The following is a 15,472-nucleotide window of genomic DNA, read 5'->3' as shown; positions in this document are numbered from 1 at the left end:
ACATATGTGTGTAGACCTTCCTACCAGTTTTTGTGATTTTCCAATGGTGGGAAGGTGAGATATTGAAAAAAATAAGCTTGTTAGAAACCCTAGGCAAGGTTCCGAACTGCAGTCACCAAACCAAAAATATATTAAAATAGATTCATGTCTTAAAATTTTCCCATTGGTTTAAAGCCCATACTATACCGTACATGTCCGTAATGGATAAAAAACTCAAACTGAAAAATAGTAAAATTTGGAAAATATAGTCTCATTTTATGTCAATTTTCACTTTCCTTTCATTCCAACAATATCCAACCCCCAAATTTGAGTTGGGAGATTCACAACTGTTCCAACCACCATATAACCATATTTGAACAATTACAACAATTTCGCAACTTTTGTTGCAATATTGAGAATTTTGTAGCAACTTTTACAACTTTTGACCAAATGACCTATAACTTTCTAAAATGGATCAGAATGATCTCAAATGGTCATAAATGACCTTATTAGAATCAAGAACACCTATCCAACCTGCAAACCAAAAAGTGACAACAAAGCATGTTATGAGGCTCCTGATGCCCCTGTGTCAAGCTCACTAGCTTATTTTAATACCATGTTCATTGGTCATTAACATATAGTATTTTTAACAAATATCATAGTTTATATTCATGTATGTAATCAATATAATGTTGGTAATCTATTTACATCACATGATGACATCTATTTATGACTCGTGCTTAATTAGTTAAGTAATAGTTCATGAAACATTGTGTTATTGAAATATGCTTTGACTTCAATTAGAAATGCAAGAAATATGCTTGTGTGTATTTTAATAAATATTTTGATTGTATCATTTTGATGTTTGTGCATAATTGACAATTAGATACACTTGATGTATATACATTTATGTATGGTTGAGTTATTAGTTGTCAATATCAGGTGGATGCCAAATACGAAGCAATAGAGAAGGGTAGGTTTCTACTTCAAATCTACCTATCGCTAGTGAAACCAAAAAGATGCTTTGGTTAAATCTTATTGACCATTAGTAAATGATTTCTATTTGATCATTTACTCCCTTTCTCTTTGCCATATCATTATATAATTATTTAGTATTTAGAATGTTGATATATCATGTTGCACTAGATTCCGTCAATCCTCTTGGTATAGATTGTTAGCCATCCATGTGTAGGGTAAGGTATTCTTGATTAGAAGGATTCGAGGAAGCATATACTTTGAGGTTGGGTGGTAAAGCACTCTAATAATGTTCTTTCTTGTAGTGTTTTCAAGTGGAGGTCATGGTTCAGGAGTACTTGTTAGAATTGGTTTAAGTTATGTGCTTGTTGTACTTGACCTTATAGTCTTCATGTAAATAAAACACTTTCCTTATGTTGTGCCAATTCATTGGGCTTACGTACACAGACATTATGTCAAAATTTAATAACATTTCTTTATTCTTATATTTTGAACAAGCTGGCTCAATTGATGTTTATAATGTGTTATTTTATGTTCTAATTTAGGAAGTCCTTACACACACTTAGACTCGCCAATACAATGTAGAAATCCCATGAAAGGTTATTGATAAAGGCTAGCATAAGCAACGACACACTTATTGGGGCACTTAGTTTGTTTTTAAAAACTAGTTGGTGGTAAAACTTTTTCGTCAAAACTGTCACCCCCTTCTTCATTCCAATCAATTCTCTTAGTGGTTTGAAACATGCATCTAAGAGTACTTTGCATACTAGACCTAATAAAAAAAAAGGCTTTCAAGCATGGTGATGAAAGGTATAAGGACTTGACAATATGACATGTGAAACATTCAAAATTTTCACAACCGATCTGGTTTTGAATTCTGAATTTGGCTTTATTACTTAAATACAATACTTTTTCAATTAAAAAGTACAATATATATTTTTCTATTCACTAATTATAATAAACTTTACCTTCAATCCCATCATCTTTTTATAATTGTTTATCAATATTGAAAATAGTTTCATTCCTTTTTCATGTGCCAATTAAACTGCTCACAATTAGAAGGATAGAATAATACAACGAAACTCAATAATCTATTAGAACTTACCCTTTAAATTAAAAATATTGGAAACCTATGAATTTGTTAACCCCATAAAATGAAATGCGATTCGAAGATCCAACAGTTTAAAAATACAAAAAAAGAAAAAGGAAAAAAATCAATTTAACAGGCAGCAGTGGCTGCCAATTCCAGGCTCCATTCTTCCTGGTTTTTGGTCATCTTTTGTTGAAAAACATTTCGTCGTGTGGCGTAGGGAGCCCAATATGATTCGCAGAGGGACATCACTTCTTTTATGCCAAGCCTGAAGTGAAGGGTACAGTATTTAACCACGTATCTGCAGATATGAAATTCGCCACAGTAAAATTTAGAGCATCAGAAATGTTCATGATGTGATAACCAGGCCATTGAACGCGCGCTGCAGTTCCTGCTCCTGCTCCCCAGTTCATATATTCACCATAGTAGAGCGTACTCAAAGACTGGTTTCCCAACCATTCCAGCCAACCCCGGGGGTGAACCACGTCGTCTATGAATGAATTTATATAAACCGTGCGAGAATATTCTCTCCATGGCCTCCCCAAGTATGTTTCGAACGAACTCTTTACTGCAACCAGATCAGGTGCGGCACTAACATTGCAATTTTGAATGGAAATACCTGTATTCTGATTCGGGTCGCTTCTTCCTTGAGCTGTAAATGTATTCTGTTGATTCGCCATTGGTTTTCTGGCCAGAAGATTGCAACTCTGAAAAACTACTGCAGCGTTCCCGAAGATGAAATCTACAGTGCCGTAAATATCACATTCCCTGTAAAATTGACGAAAGGAATGCACGTAAAGAGTATCTTGGTAACCTAGGAAGCTGCAACGGTAGAAAGCTGAGAGATCGGAGCCGACTCTGAGAGCAACCGCCTGATGTTTATCCGGGCCTGCCGTGTTTTCGAACGTGATATCCCGAGCAAGGAATCCTGCGCCCACAACGGCTGCAATACAATATAATTCATCGACACTATAAAAGTCAGAATTAACTAAGTCGCTTGAGATGACAGATACGTTGTTCAATTAAAAATAAATTTTCTAGGAAAGCATTATTCGATCACATTGAATTAGATGAAAAAGCTATCTAATTGCACAATTTTCTTTTAAATATAAAAAAATAAATTATTATTTTAAGATAGAAGAAGAGATAAGCAAACAATTTTTTTTGTTTTTGTTTTAATTCAAATACAAATATTCTCTTAATCAATTGTTTCATGTATTGTCATCAATTATGATGCTATTTTATAATTAAGTATATAACTAATTTTGTCATCTCAAAATAGAGTAGTTTTAGTTTTATCAAGCCTAAGGATCTGCATTGGAAATTACAAAAGGTTGCACAACATATTTCAATAGTTATTTATACAATACCACTAAAAGTCGGTAAAAAATAAGTTCTAATTGATGGCTGAGTTGGTGAAAAGCACGAATAACGACTGTAACATCGAAATCTCATTAACACGAAGGAACAGCCCCAAAAATTATAAGATGCTCATCGAATTATAACCACTGGCTACCAGTTCGTTTAGTTAACTTAAAAAACAGAGAAGAGAAGAACTCGGGAAAGCGTTCTTCAAAGTCCATCAATTATCATGAAAAAGAGCGCAAGAACTTACCGACAGTTGCAGAGTGGAATGTAGTCCATCCATCTACCACGCTTCTGTTTCCTGTAATCACAGTGGCGTTAATCCCATCTCCCAGCAACATAATATTTGTCTTGTAACTGGGTATTTCTACATACTCCTCGTACACGCCCTCTGTCACATAGATCACATATCTATCCAGGCTGTTGTTTGGAACGGTGCCGATGGCTTCGTTTATTGTTGTATAATTACCAGTGCCGTCCTGCGCCACAGTCAACACACTGTCAGCTAAAATGGCATTATCGCTGGTATCGTCCTGTAGAAGTCTTCTTCTATCCGCAGATGACAACCAGGACGGGAATTCTTCACGATTTGAACGACCTTCTTCTGACAACAAACGTCGGTTGTGGTGTCTTCCCACAACAGAAATATTCTTCACCAAGGCCAGAGAATTACTGAGAAGCCGCGATACATTACGCAAATTGCTACTGAAACTTATTTGTCGACCTCCACTGGCCTCCTGAAACCCTTCCAAACAGGTGGCCTGGTTGGTCAGAGCTGCACTCAGCCAAGTCTCAACATCAAATGCCTGCCTCCACGCCAAAAAGTTACTGTTAGAGTTGCTAACATTTAACAGAGATTTCTCTAAATCGCTTAAAGTCAGATCAAAGAGCTGAATGCAGTCTTGGAGAGCACCGAGTTGCCTTGGAGTGACTGCCACCCGACTCAGTCCAGAAAGAAATTTGGAAACTTTTCGAGCTTCGACAATGGTCAGCTTGAGCGCAATTCTTCCGAGATCTTTGGAGCCTCCCTGCCATGACCCTGCAAACGTCGTCATGGCGGAGATGCAAAATTTGGGATCCAACGTCATATTGCAGGCAGATTGAAGAGAATTGTGATGAAGTCCATCGCTTTTTATTTGCACAAACGTTAAACAGACCAAGAAAAACGCAAGCATCAACTTTGAACAGGCCATTGCAATTCTCTTTCTCAATTAACAACTCTCACACAAGAAAAAATTATGTCGAGGGCAGTTTTAGAGAGCACTGGCATGGAAAATTAGAGCGATGGTGTTTTGTAGGAGATTGTTATGGAAAATTGATGCATCGAACCTAACCCGGAATCTCACCAACCTATGCTCAGATTCTCACGATGAACTTGACACCGCTGTCAATCGGCAAAAATTAAATAAGTCAGCTTTGGAATATTAGAAGCACATTTCAACTAAGCGCGCTTGTCAGACATTCGCCTGCAACGAAACAGAGACAAGATTTAATATAATTCTCTCTGTCCTGAAAATGACTTCCTCAAACTCGACTTGCGTTACATATGACAGGGGATGGAGTAAGCCACGTTCTTAGTGTAGAATCTGGTCATTTTAAAGAAGAAATTTCGAATTCTTCTATAATTTATTGCTCCAGTGAGATGATACCACGCGTTGCAACCCTGTGTCGCATTCACTAATGCAGCTCATAAACAGATAAGTTTCCTCTCTAACATGCATTCGACCAAATAAAATATATCATATTTGAAATAAAATACTCGGCAAACCATAATATTTAAAGTACTAAATGGTGACAACCATGGCCTAAATGATTAATATCCAATTGTTGAATGCCTCAAGAAACCTAACTTCTCTCAAATGAAAGATACCTTACAAGTGTATATTGTTTTGGGGGAGGAAGATTCAGAGATTCTTGCAAGTTGCAACGTTTATAATAGCCATGTTAGCACAAATTAATAAAAAATGTAAGAAAATAATTAATTGGACAATTTATTTGTATTTATTCAGTTATTAGTTCTTGCTCGCAAGAAATTATAGCGAAGGTTTCTTTCATTAATTAGTGATTAATACAATGTCAATGAACCAATCACAAATCGCATTTTTCTCGGTATTTCTCATTTTATGTATGCATCCATGAAACCTATGTATATTTTACCGCAAATAGTGATACCAAGATTTTTGGCACCTACCAATCAAGGTTGCAGGTGGCTTACAGAGGCCTACTCGATTCCCAACTAGAGAGAATGCACACCTATCGGGATCATTGTCAGTGACAGATTGTTAGGAAAAACAGTTACATTCTAAACAAGGCTAAATTGCAAAAGGTTGTAGGTGGTAGATGGCATTTGCAAAGTAGAATATGTGCATTGTCTCTGCTAAAAAATTTTGCGTACATGCAGGAAGCTCAAGAAGAGATTTTGTAACTATTACTTCTAACAAAATTATTTGATGTTGTTCAGATGCCCATATCATGTTTCAAACCTCCATACAATGCCATGAGACCACATTTTGGCGAGGCATTTTGCAAAAAGTCCACATTCTTATGTCTTCACATTTTTTCATTCATTTCTTCTATGGCGTGGGTTGAGTTGGGATGGGGTGGAAACAATGGCTCCACTCTTACTGCGCGTGTTATTGCCAATAGAGAGTAAGGATTTTCACCCTTTTTCTTGTCAAATGTGGGTTTTGCTTTCGTTGTGTTATGTTGATGATTTTATTCACCATGATAACCAAAATTTTTGAATTTGATTTGCAGGGGAATTTCTTGGGTAAAGAATGATAAAGTACACAGGCAACTTACTTTGGGTCTCTCGCCTAAGCCTCCACTTGCAAAATGGGTTCTTATAATGGTAAAGAGATTTACGCCTCTTTCAAGAGCCTCCTTCCCATGGTAAAATTCTAGTTTATGGGTTGGTGGTTTTGTTACTTTGTTTGTACTTGTCAGTCCTGGGCTATCTAGTTTCTGATGAACTCAAATTGCAATGTTTTGATCTGCAAATGATTTAATTTCATTGCAAATAAATGTTTATTTGACTTCCATTGCAAATAACAATGTGTTTCATGGCCGCCCTAAATTATGATTACCTTTGTTCCTCAGTGTCCCAAAGTCTTATTCAAATGCCTATTTTCTTTTCCACAAACAAGCTTTTTGTGCCATTTAATAGCAGGTATTGTCTTTTGTTCTTCCATTTAAGGTAATGTGGTTCTGAATTTCTCCATAATTCCAATGCCTAAGTCTTTTTACTTCGATTTTCTTTGAGCTTTAGTCATGGACCTAAATTTAAGCTCATGTAAAATAGCCTAGCTTTTTTAAAAGTACAAGTTTTGAGACTAGCTCAGTTCTGTTCGATTAGTGAGCTTTCAAAAACTGGTGTGGACATTATCTAGTTCTTGATATATCATTTCTAATTTTTCTTTATGTCCATTCTCAAAGTTTTTGAAATCTAGCAATGATTTTGTCTAATTTTCAATGCTTCATATTTAAATGTATCATCTTTCCAATACCCAGCCTTTTAGATTTGAGCTCGTTGAATGAAAATGGCCGCTTTTCTCAATTTACATTTCTTCCTGCAAAATTGGCATTTATTGATAAAAATCTCCAAATTTTGTCAAGATTTCAAAACATATAAGCATCTAACATATTTGGATAAGTTTAAGGGAATATGTCTCCCCTATTGATATTCCTTATACTCATTTTGTTTTCTCTTAGGATTGACATAGAATCTTTATTTGCATCTGTATTGTCTATTCAATCCTCTGTATATTATGTATCTGTAGTTTTCTTGCCTTCAACACGTGAATCAAACATGTCTTGAGTTCATCTTGGTCATACAAACCATGAGCAGGTTGTTTGCTTGAGAAAATTGAAGTTTACGATGATGAATAATCATAATCAAATCACAACTTGCCAATAAGGAGGTTGTAGGGCATCAATTTGTGCAATATTGGTAATTGTTTGGTGGATCTGTGCTTTAGGTTTGTCTTTTCCCTGCATCTCATTTTTGTACTCATGCTAGGTTATTATCTTATCTTTATTTTTAATTGTCTGTACCTTTACCTTCTCTCTTAATGGTTTTGCAATATAGAACAAAGCAAGTGGGGTTTGTATTGGGGTATGGCCAATTTAGGGATTTCCTAATAACATGTACTGGTTAAGGGCTAAGTGATTGCCATGTATTCTATATGTTTCCTTCTTTCAAACCCATGTCAGATTTTTACCATTACTGCCATGATGTTGCAGATCATGACATTGTGATTATTATGCATAATATTTTTGGGAATTCAACATAAAATAATCAATTTCCTCTACACTCAGAAATGTGTGCCTCAACCCCATAATCACAAGTTCGGGAAATAACCATAGCGCTGAGAGGAAAATTCCTCTAGTGTTTTTATGGTTGTGTAGGTGCAAATCCTACTAAAATTAATGTTGATTAGTAGTATGAAAATTGCAAAAAAAATTATCAGTCAAAATAGTCAACTCCCAAAAGCAGATTCAAACCCTTCCAATATGATATGATTCTTAGAATACCCTCCAATGCAAAAAGAACCAATTGTTACAAAAAAATATAAATTATTAAAAATTGTTATAATTTTGAAACCCTCATTCAGCCAAACACGATATATTACACAAGTAGATTCAACTCCTAACAAATTCAGAGATTGCCAATTAGGCAAGCTTGGTAGCTATTGAGCATGTATAACATAATAGATTGAGAAGCTGCAACCACTCATAATGAAAGTGGAAGTGGTCCAATGCTTAAATGGTTTGTTGACTTGTGATCTCTGCAACTATTAGATAACCTTATGCAAGTATAAGCATCGATGCTTAACCTTTTGCAAGCATTTCTGAGCAAAGTACTTAGTAATTTAGTTTGATTTCAGTCATAAAGCTTCCTGTCTATTTGCCAAGTTACAAGTTTTTGGTGTACCAGGCTATTTAAAAATCAAAATATGGATTTATGTTTTAAGACGGAGTTCACATATTTTGAACTAATTAATTGAGTTATATCAGATTAAACTATTTTGATATTTGCATTTGGTTGTTAATGTTGGTTTTCCAAATTGCAACATCGATTATCTGTTTTGGCACCGATTTTGTTGTAGATAACAACCGAAATTAACAAAGGAAGGTATGTTTGTTGCCTTTCACTTTGTCCTTTTTATTTCTCTTTTGTCACTCTTCTATGGAATATTTACCCTATTTTTCATTTTTGGTCTATTTTAGCAATTTGTATGAATTGTTGATAAAATTGAAGTTGGAGATTTTGTCTCCCTAGTTGTATGGTCTTTAAAATTGAAGATGTTTATCTAAGAAAAATTTGTTGAAGCAAAGTGTTTACATCATGTTACTATAGCATATTTCTATGCTTCTATCCATTTTAGTTCCAGTATTCTGATGCCTTCCTTTGTAGTGTACAATGTGTACTTCAGTTCCTATGAGATTTAAATTCTCTGTGGACTATTTTAGCTAATCTTCATGTTGTTAATTTTGTTGGTTTTTTAATACAAAAGCTCTGAACAGCCAGGAAGCTCACACAAAAGCCCCAAATAGCCAAAAAAATTACTGATTCAAAAAAAAACAAATGAAATTACATATTTTTATCATTGTACTAGTTTGCCTAGTTTGGTCTTCAAAATGTATAGCATAGTTAATAGACAAACATTTGGAAAATATATGTCAATATATATCTCTTTCTTCCACTTTGTATTATCATCTTATGTTAAATCAGTTGACAATATGATTAGAATGGAAGTAGATACATTTACTAAATATATGCATTTCTTATATATATATATATATATATATATATATATATATATATATATATATATATATATATATATATATATATATATATATATATATATATATATATATATATATATATATATATATATAGTCTTTCACTTTGAATTGCAATGTTCTATATGTTGGAATTATAACAGACAAGAAGAAGGTTGGCATTCCAATTACAATGAGAGATTGTTGGCATTTCAATAAGGATATTGAGAAGGTTGTTGATGATTATGAATATAACTGATTAAAGATGTTTTATTATCTTGATATTATTATTTTTTTCATTGATGTCAAGAAATTAATTTGCTAATTCAGTATGATGTTGCCATATCTTAAGAAGTATGATTTGATGAGTATAAAGATGTCGGTAAAAGACACAGAAAGAATATGATGAATAAGGGGATAAGTTATTCAATGGGCAACTATTACCAAGTTAGACAATGATGAGATCATGATGTTTAGATTGTTTTGATATCCTACATATGCTATTGTTTGAAAGCTTAATACTATACTATGTTACCGAGCAAAGAACCTAGTCGGTAAACCCTAAGGTTATCGCTATCGGTTAATGAAGGCAGAATGTCTACGGAGTGAAGTTTAGTATTTACTGAGTTACAACCGAGCTATAACATAATGCATTAAATGTTTACATGTGATATTTAATGAAGGAAGCTGATGAGCTGGAGTGAATTAAACGATTGGTAAGCTGTGTATGAAGATTGATTAAAGAATCTATGGTAAAGAAAGATCAACAGGAAGATCTACAGCTCAGATTGAACCACAATACCCTAACACAAGTTTCAAGGTGAAAATGAAAGTTCCAAGGCAAGGTAAAACATTTTCAGATCAAAGGATACATTGAACCTAGACAAGATTGAAGATCTGATGGCTATGATTGATCATGGGAAATGTGATCAAGGAGATTAAGCGGTTGGAAGATTGTTTATAAATAGGAAACTGTTGATAAACAATATATGCAGGCAAGTGTATGCACAAGGATGCTACATAGTGATTACTGAGCACAGAAGCTTGAAGACTTGTTTTGATAACAGAGTATATAGCCTAGCAGAGGGACAAGATAAGTCCTATGAATTGATTGTATTGAGCAAATAAGAATCTGCTTCAACATTTTTAGATGTGAAGTTGCAGACATATTTTTATTACTGTTATTTTGAGAAGTAGCAGAAAATCTCTTAACCGAGTGGACTTAACAGTCTTATTTGTAAAATCCTTTAGCAAGGTGAGATTCTTATTGAGTGTTTGAAATCCTTTAACAAGGTCACTTCCAACAAAGTGAAGATCCTAACAGATCTGAGGGAAATCCCTTAACCGGGTCACATCTAGCAATGTGTTTGTAATCTTTAACAGGATTTGCTTTTAACCAAGCATACTCTAGAAGAGTATATTTCTTAGTGGGTCCAAAATCCCACAGTGGTTTTTCCCTATTTGGGTTTCCACGTTAAATCTGGTGTTATGAGGTTTATATTGTTCATATGCTTTTGAGTTTGCATGATTGACAGTTTTGGTTATATGACTGATATATATGTTATCGAGGTTGAATCTGATGTTTTTATGGATGATTAAGTTTGTATGATTCACCCCCCGCCCTCTCATCTTGTTGGCTATTGGATCTGTACTTACATTAAGTATCAGAACTATCACTATATGCTTGGTTCTTTTATAAGTGTTATGTATGCTTGTTAGATGGATGTTGCACGTACTAATATATCTCCTCTTTCCCAATGGCTCTGCTACTTGCACTTATAGTTAACTGCAATTTGTACTAATAATCTATTTCATTTGACTACTACTCTGCCACACCAAACAACAACATTCCCTGCTTGCCAGTGCTTGGCAGGAACTATGCTGCTTATAGCTCTTGTTTTTAATGGGCATGATAAATGATTTCCACTTTTATTTATGTCATTAAATTCTAACTAGTTGGCTAGTAGGTAGAAGACACGTAGTACATCCAATACAAGTGCTCGAGTGAAGAGCATTCATATTAAGGGTGGGAAGACTTAAAATCTTAAAATGGTAAGTCTTATTCCCTAATTAGAGTCTCCAATACAGGTGTTCCAATCCAAAAGTAATATTTAAATCGTAGGCTTTACCTTACTAGTTTTTTTTTCATTTTTAATTTGTAATAACGCTTTATTGAATCTCATCAATTCAATTTTAGTGAAGGAAAAATAGTCCTTTCTTTAAATTTTTTTCTTACATTATTTAAAATGAATGTTCGTAAATAAATATATAAATCAATTAAGATAATAGAATGGAAGGTATATTATTGTACTATCATACCTATATTTAGATTAATATAGGTAAAGTACGTTGAAAGATATCATATTTGTTCATTATTCTACTTAAAAACCTATTATATTATTATATTGTAATTAATGTTAAATTATTATTATTGTATGATATTGTAATTAATATTAAATATTTATTAAGATATTATTATATTTCTATTAAACTCTTGACTAAAGCAAAAAATCTATAAGACTATATTGTTAATGTATTATCATATTATTATATTATTATTATAATACTAGATTAAGAATTACAAAGTTACCCCAATGCATGATGGAATAGACAAAATTGATTCATCAGTTTTAGAGTGAGTGGTAGTTGAGAGTTGATAAGAGAAAATGAATAAAATATATATTTTTCCTTTTCATGCATTTAATTATCACAAACATGTCAAATTAAATGCATCTAGTTTTTTATTGATGGATATTTTTGCATCCATTATGTGAATGTAATACACCTTTGGTATATAGTAAAGTTAATATAAAGGATAGGTTATTTAGCCTTAAGAATGATGACATTAAAATAATTATGATAATGTAAAGAAATTTGTATGTTTCAAGACTAGAAATGATAGATCTATGTCCATACTTTGCCTAAGGATCATAACAATCATCGCCTCTTTGAAGGGTCACGTCTATAGGTTTGATTCATTTTCATGGGCATATATTTAATCTTTAGCCACAAAATGATCTTGTATAATGCGTAGTCCTACCCTCTAATTCACTTAATTTTCCTTACCAATCTAATTATTAATCAATTACAATGTTTATAAATAGCTAGGAAATATCGTGGGAGTACAAGGGTCATGATATGTTAGGGTAACCCCTTGATGGTACTATCTTTACACTCCTATAAAATATTGAGGAGACCAATCTTTAGACATGCAAATGGTTCTTTAGGCGTGACTACATTTTAATGCTCCAAATTAGCTATACTTAGAGTTCTCCTTTCTTAAACTTGACTAACACTCAAATGTTATAGTATGATAAATGAATACAATACAATACAATATGTTCAAATACAATAAAACATGGAAATGTCTAGTAATTAGCTCATGGTAGCTAGTGAAATTGGTGGGAATCAACAAAAAATGAATTTAAAGTTTAAAAACTTAGGAATAAAATCCATTGGAGTGGATTCAATACCATACTTTTGTGATAGAACTAGGAAAAAAATATGCCAAAATGGTGGAAATGTATTATTGAGAATAACTACATGCATAGGTGTAATAAATAGGTAACTAGGGTGTACCTAGATATGTATGCTAATGTAAGTAGGTTCATTTCATATCTAGTTAGTTAATTACCCTTTTTTAGGTTGATCCATTCACATTGGTGAAGTCTCCACTTAGATATTTTTACCTTTTTTTCACTTCATGTGGTCAAAACACATATATTAACCTTTTGAAACACCTATTGCATACACACTTTAGACATTCTCAATCACTTTCCATTTAAAATTACATGTGTTTTACCTCTGTTGGTGATGTAAAATATCATTTAACAGTTTTTGTTGAGTGGTCTACATAGGAGTCAAATTAGGAGTCGATTCTTCCTCTTTTTAACTGTCGTTCCTAGATTTTGTTGTTTGCATAGGAGTTAAATCAGGAGTTGATTATCTTGTTTAGAACTATTATTTCTTAGACTTTTTAATCTTTGTAGGAGATAAATTAGGTTTCTAAGAAATTTAGGGTTTCATCTTACTATTAAGGAGGTAGCCTTAGATTTATTTGTTGAATAAAAAGGGAAGGCAAGAATTATAGGATTCAGATTTGGAGATGTATCGATTAATCTTCCGTGTTCAGAATAAATATTTTTATAAAAGTGTTTCTCATGTGTATACAACCTTATTATTATTGTTTGTTCTATTCTTTCCTTTTTTATACATGGTATGTGATTATTAATCTTGTAGGGTCTAAGAAAAAATATGCATCAATTTGGTATCAGAGCATCATAAAATTTTGGGAGTAGAAGGTGGTAGAAAGATTGGTAGATCAAGTTACTTCTATGGCGGAATAAAAATATAACATAGAGTGAGAACTCAACTATGGGGGTTGCCTAATGATAACTCAATAGAAGAAGCCATATTTGTAATGTTTGTTTGCTAGGTAATTACGATTTGGTATTGAGTTTGATGTCATAGATTTTATAAGTGATTTGATAGCAAGGAAAGGAAAAGTAGAGGATGGGAATTAATATCCAAGTGACGTGAAGGGGTGTGTAGGAGGTGATATTCCTTGTAGGCATTCAAATCATTATGACCTTTTAATTTCCATTTCATCAAGGGGCGGCGGACTTCAAACAACTTAGTCGTATTTTTTGGTTTTGTAAAAATTTCTAAATTTTAACACTGAAATAGTAAGAGACATATTGTTTGGCAATAAATTGGATAAAATGGGGAGGAAAAGTAATTTTACATGGTTGACAATTGTAGAATAGGGATATGAATACCCCTATTCATCTGACTACAAAAATATTTGATGGCCTTCCTTGGAGAGATTGGAGATATGAGACTGAAGGCTATCATGCAGTATGACCACCCACTTGTTATTCATGCAATGACAACTATTCTAGGGAATGATTTCTTATTTGCAGATCATAAATATAGGGTAAACATTAATGTTTCCTTAATTTTTGTGGTGATTTCATTCGATTTAGGTTTTAGCAAAGAAAAAGAAAGAATGCTATGTGTGAGGCTCTTCAAAGGCTAGGTCTTGGTGGCATAGATGATGTGTTGATGAACATCGATTAATTTAAATGCATTCCCATACCTAAGGATTTCTATAAGAGACATCTTGACATTCCCAAGTTCCCCCTTATTCTGCTCGATGAGGAGGAGGAATTCCAAGACAAACAACATGTGGCATTCAGGGGTTTGGAATTCCTTTTAAATTGGACGAGGATCAAGACCAATGAAGACCCTAAGTGGGTTAAATCCTACGTCCATTTAGAGGGGATCAAATGGGATATACAAGCCAAGGACATCCATCTAGACAAGGGGGTTGATGAAGACTAGAGAACTGCTTCAAGGGTCTATCAGAGGTCAAACATTCTTGTACATTTTGTCAAGTCTATGGTTATTCTATTTGGGTTTTTGTAGTATATATTTGGGTAGTTTTAGGCTGGTAGTAGATCCATTTTTTGTTAGCTTGGATCTTTTTTTGTTTGAAAAAACTTATTATGGTCTTTTTATTTTATTATATTTTGGGAACCATTATATATTTTATGGATTTTGTTAAACCTTTTTAAAATAAATCTAATGGGAGTTGGCCCTTCTAGAAATTTAACTACCAAAAAAAAAAATTAGGAACAGAGGATTCTTCATAAGAGTTGTAAGTGATCAAGGTATAGTAAATTTGTTGTAGTTAAAGGCGTTTAGTCTTACAATTTGAGTTGTTCAAGGGTACTTAGTCTTACAAAATATTATGGATATTTCTAATTATATGAATAATCATTGAAAAGATCATTAGGTTTTTTCATAGCAGTTAGTTTGTTGGTATCAATGTGTTATCCTAAGTTCAAGAGTGTTGAGATTTGAAGTTATTTTCTTACTAGCCTATTAAACATTAAGTTGGAGATTTGCACTACAATTTGTTTGTTAATTATTTTGAGAGGATGAAGAGAACAAAGAATGTCAATACATGGTCATTGAATCATCCACCCAGAACATAAGAGAGGGAAAGAGTTGCAACTCTATTTAAGGGTTGTAGATATGGTTATGAATCTACATATGGAGTTATACTATAATGCAAGAAAAAGGATAACCAAAGTAGAAAAAAATATTAAATAGAGGTAGAGAGAAGAATCTAACAAAGGATCAACAAAAGGAATTTCAACAATTAGAGCTTGAATTGGAGGAGTTATGGTGCATGTTGGATGCTAATGAAGCATGCAACAATTAAAAAAGCCAAAGAGAAATAAATCTGCATCAAGGACATTGAAGAGTTGT

The 15,472-nt window shown here is 33.3% G+C and overlaps 1 protein-coding gene across 3 annotated transcripts in view; it reads right to left on the bottom strand.

Annotated features, from left to right (window-relative positions):
* Positions 1-2,301: 2,301 nt before the first annotated feature.
* The window catches only part of LOC131078800 (pectinesterase-like), a 33,917-nt gene continuing 20,746 nt past the window's right edge, over positions 2,302-15,472 (bottom strand). Inside the window, exons 2-4 of one of the 3 annotated variants that reach the window (XM_058016563.1) lie at positions 11,044-11,072; positions 3,660-4,340; positions 2,302-2,987 (exon numbers count right to left, since the gene is read on the bottom strand). In XM_058016563.1, the coding sequence (XP_057872546.1) occupies positions 2,302-2,987; positions 3,660-4,340; positions 11,044-11,072 (1,396 nt within the window). Of the gene's footprint in view, positions 2,988-3,659; positions 4,367-11,043; positions 11,073-15,472 lie in introns of all 3 variants that reach the window. The other 2 variants (XM_058016562.1, XM_058016561.1) reach the window with 2 other exon arrangements.

Source organism: Cryptomeria japonica, chromosome 2, assembly GCF_030272615.1.
Source record: "Cryptomeria japonica chromosome 2, Sugi_1.0, whole genome shotgun sequence".
NCBI lineage: Eukaryota > Viridiplantae > Streptophyta > Pinopsida > Cupressales > Cupressaceae > Cryptomeria > Cryptomeria japonica.
This window is presented reverse-complemented; position numbering and strand designations above follow the sequence as displayed.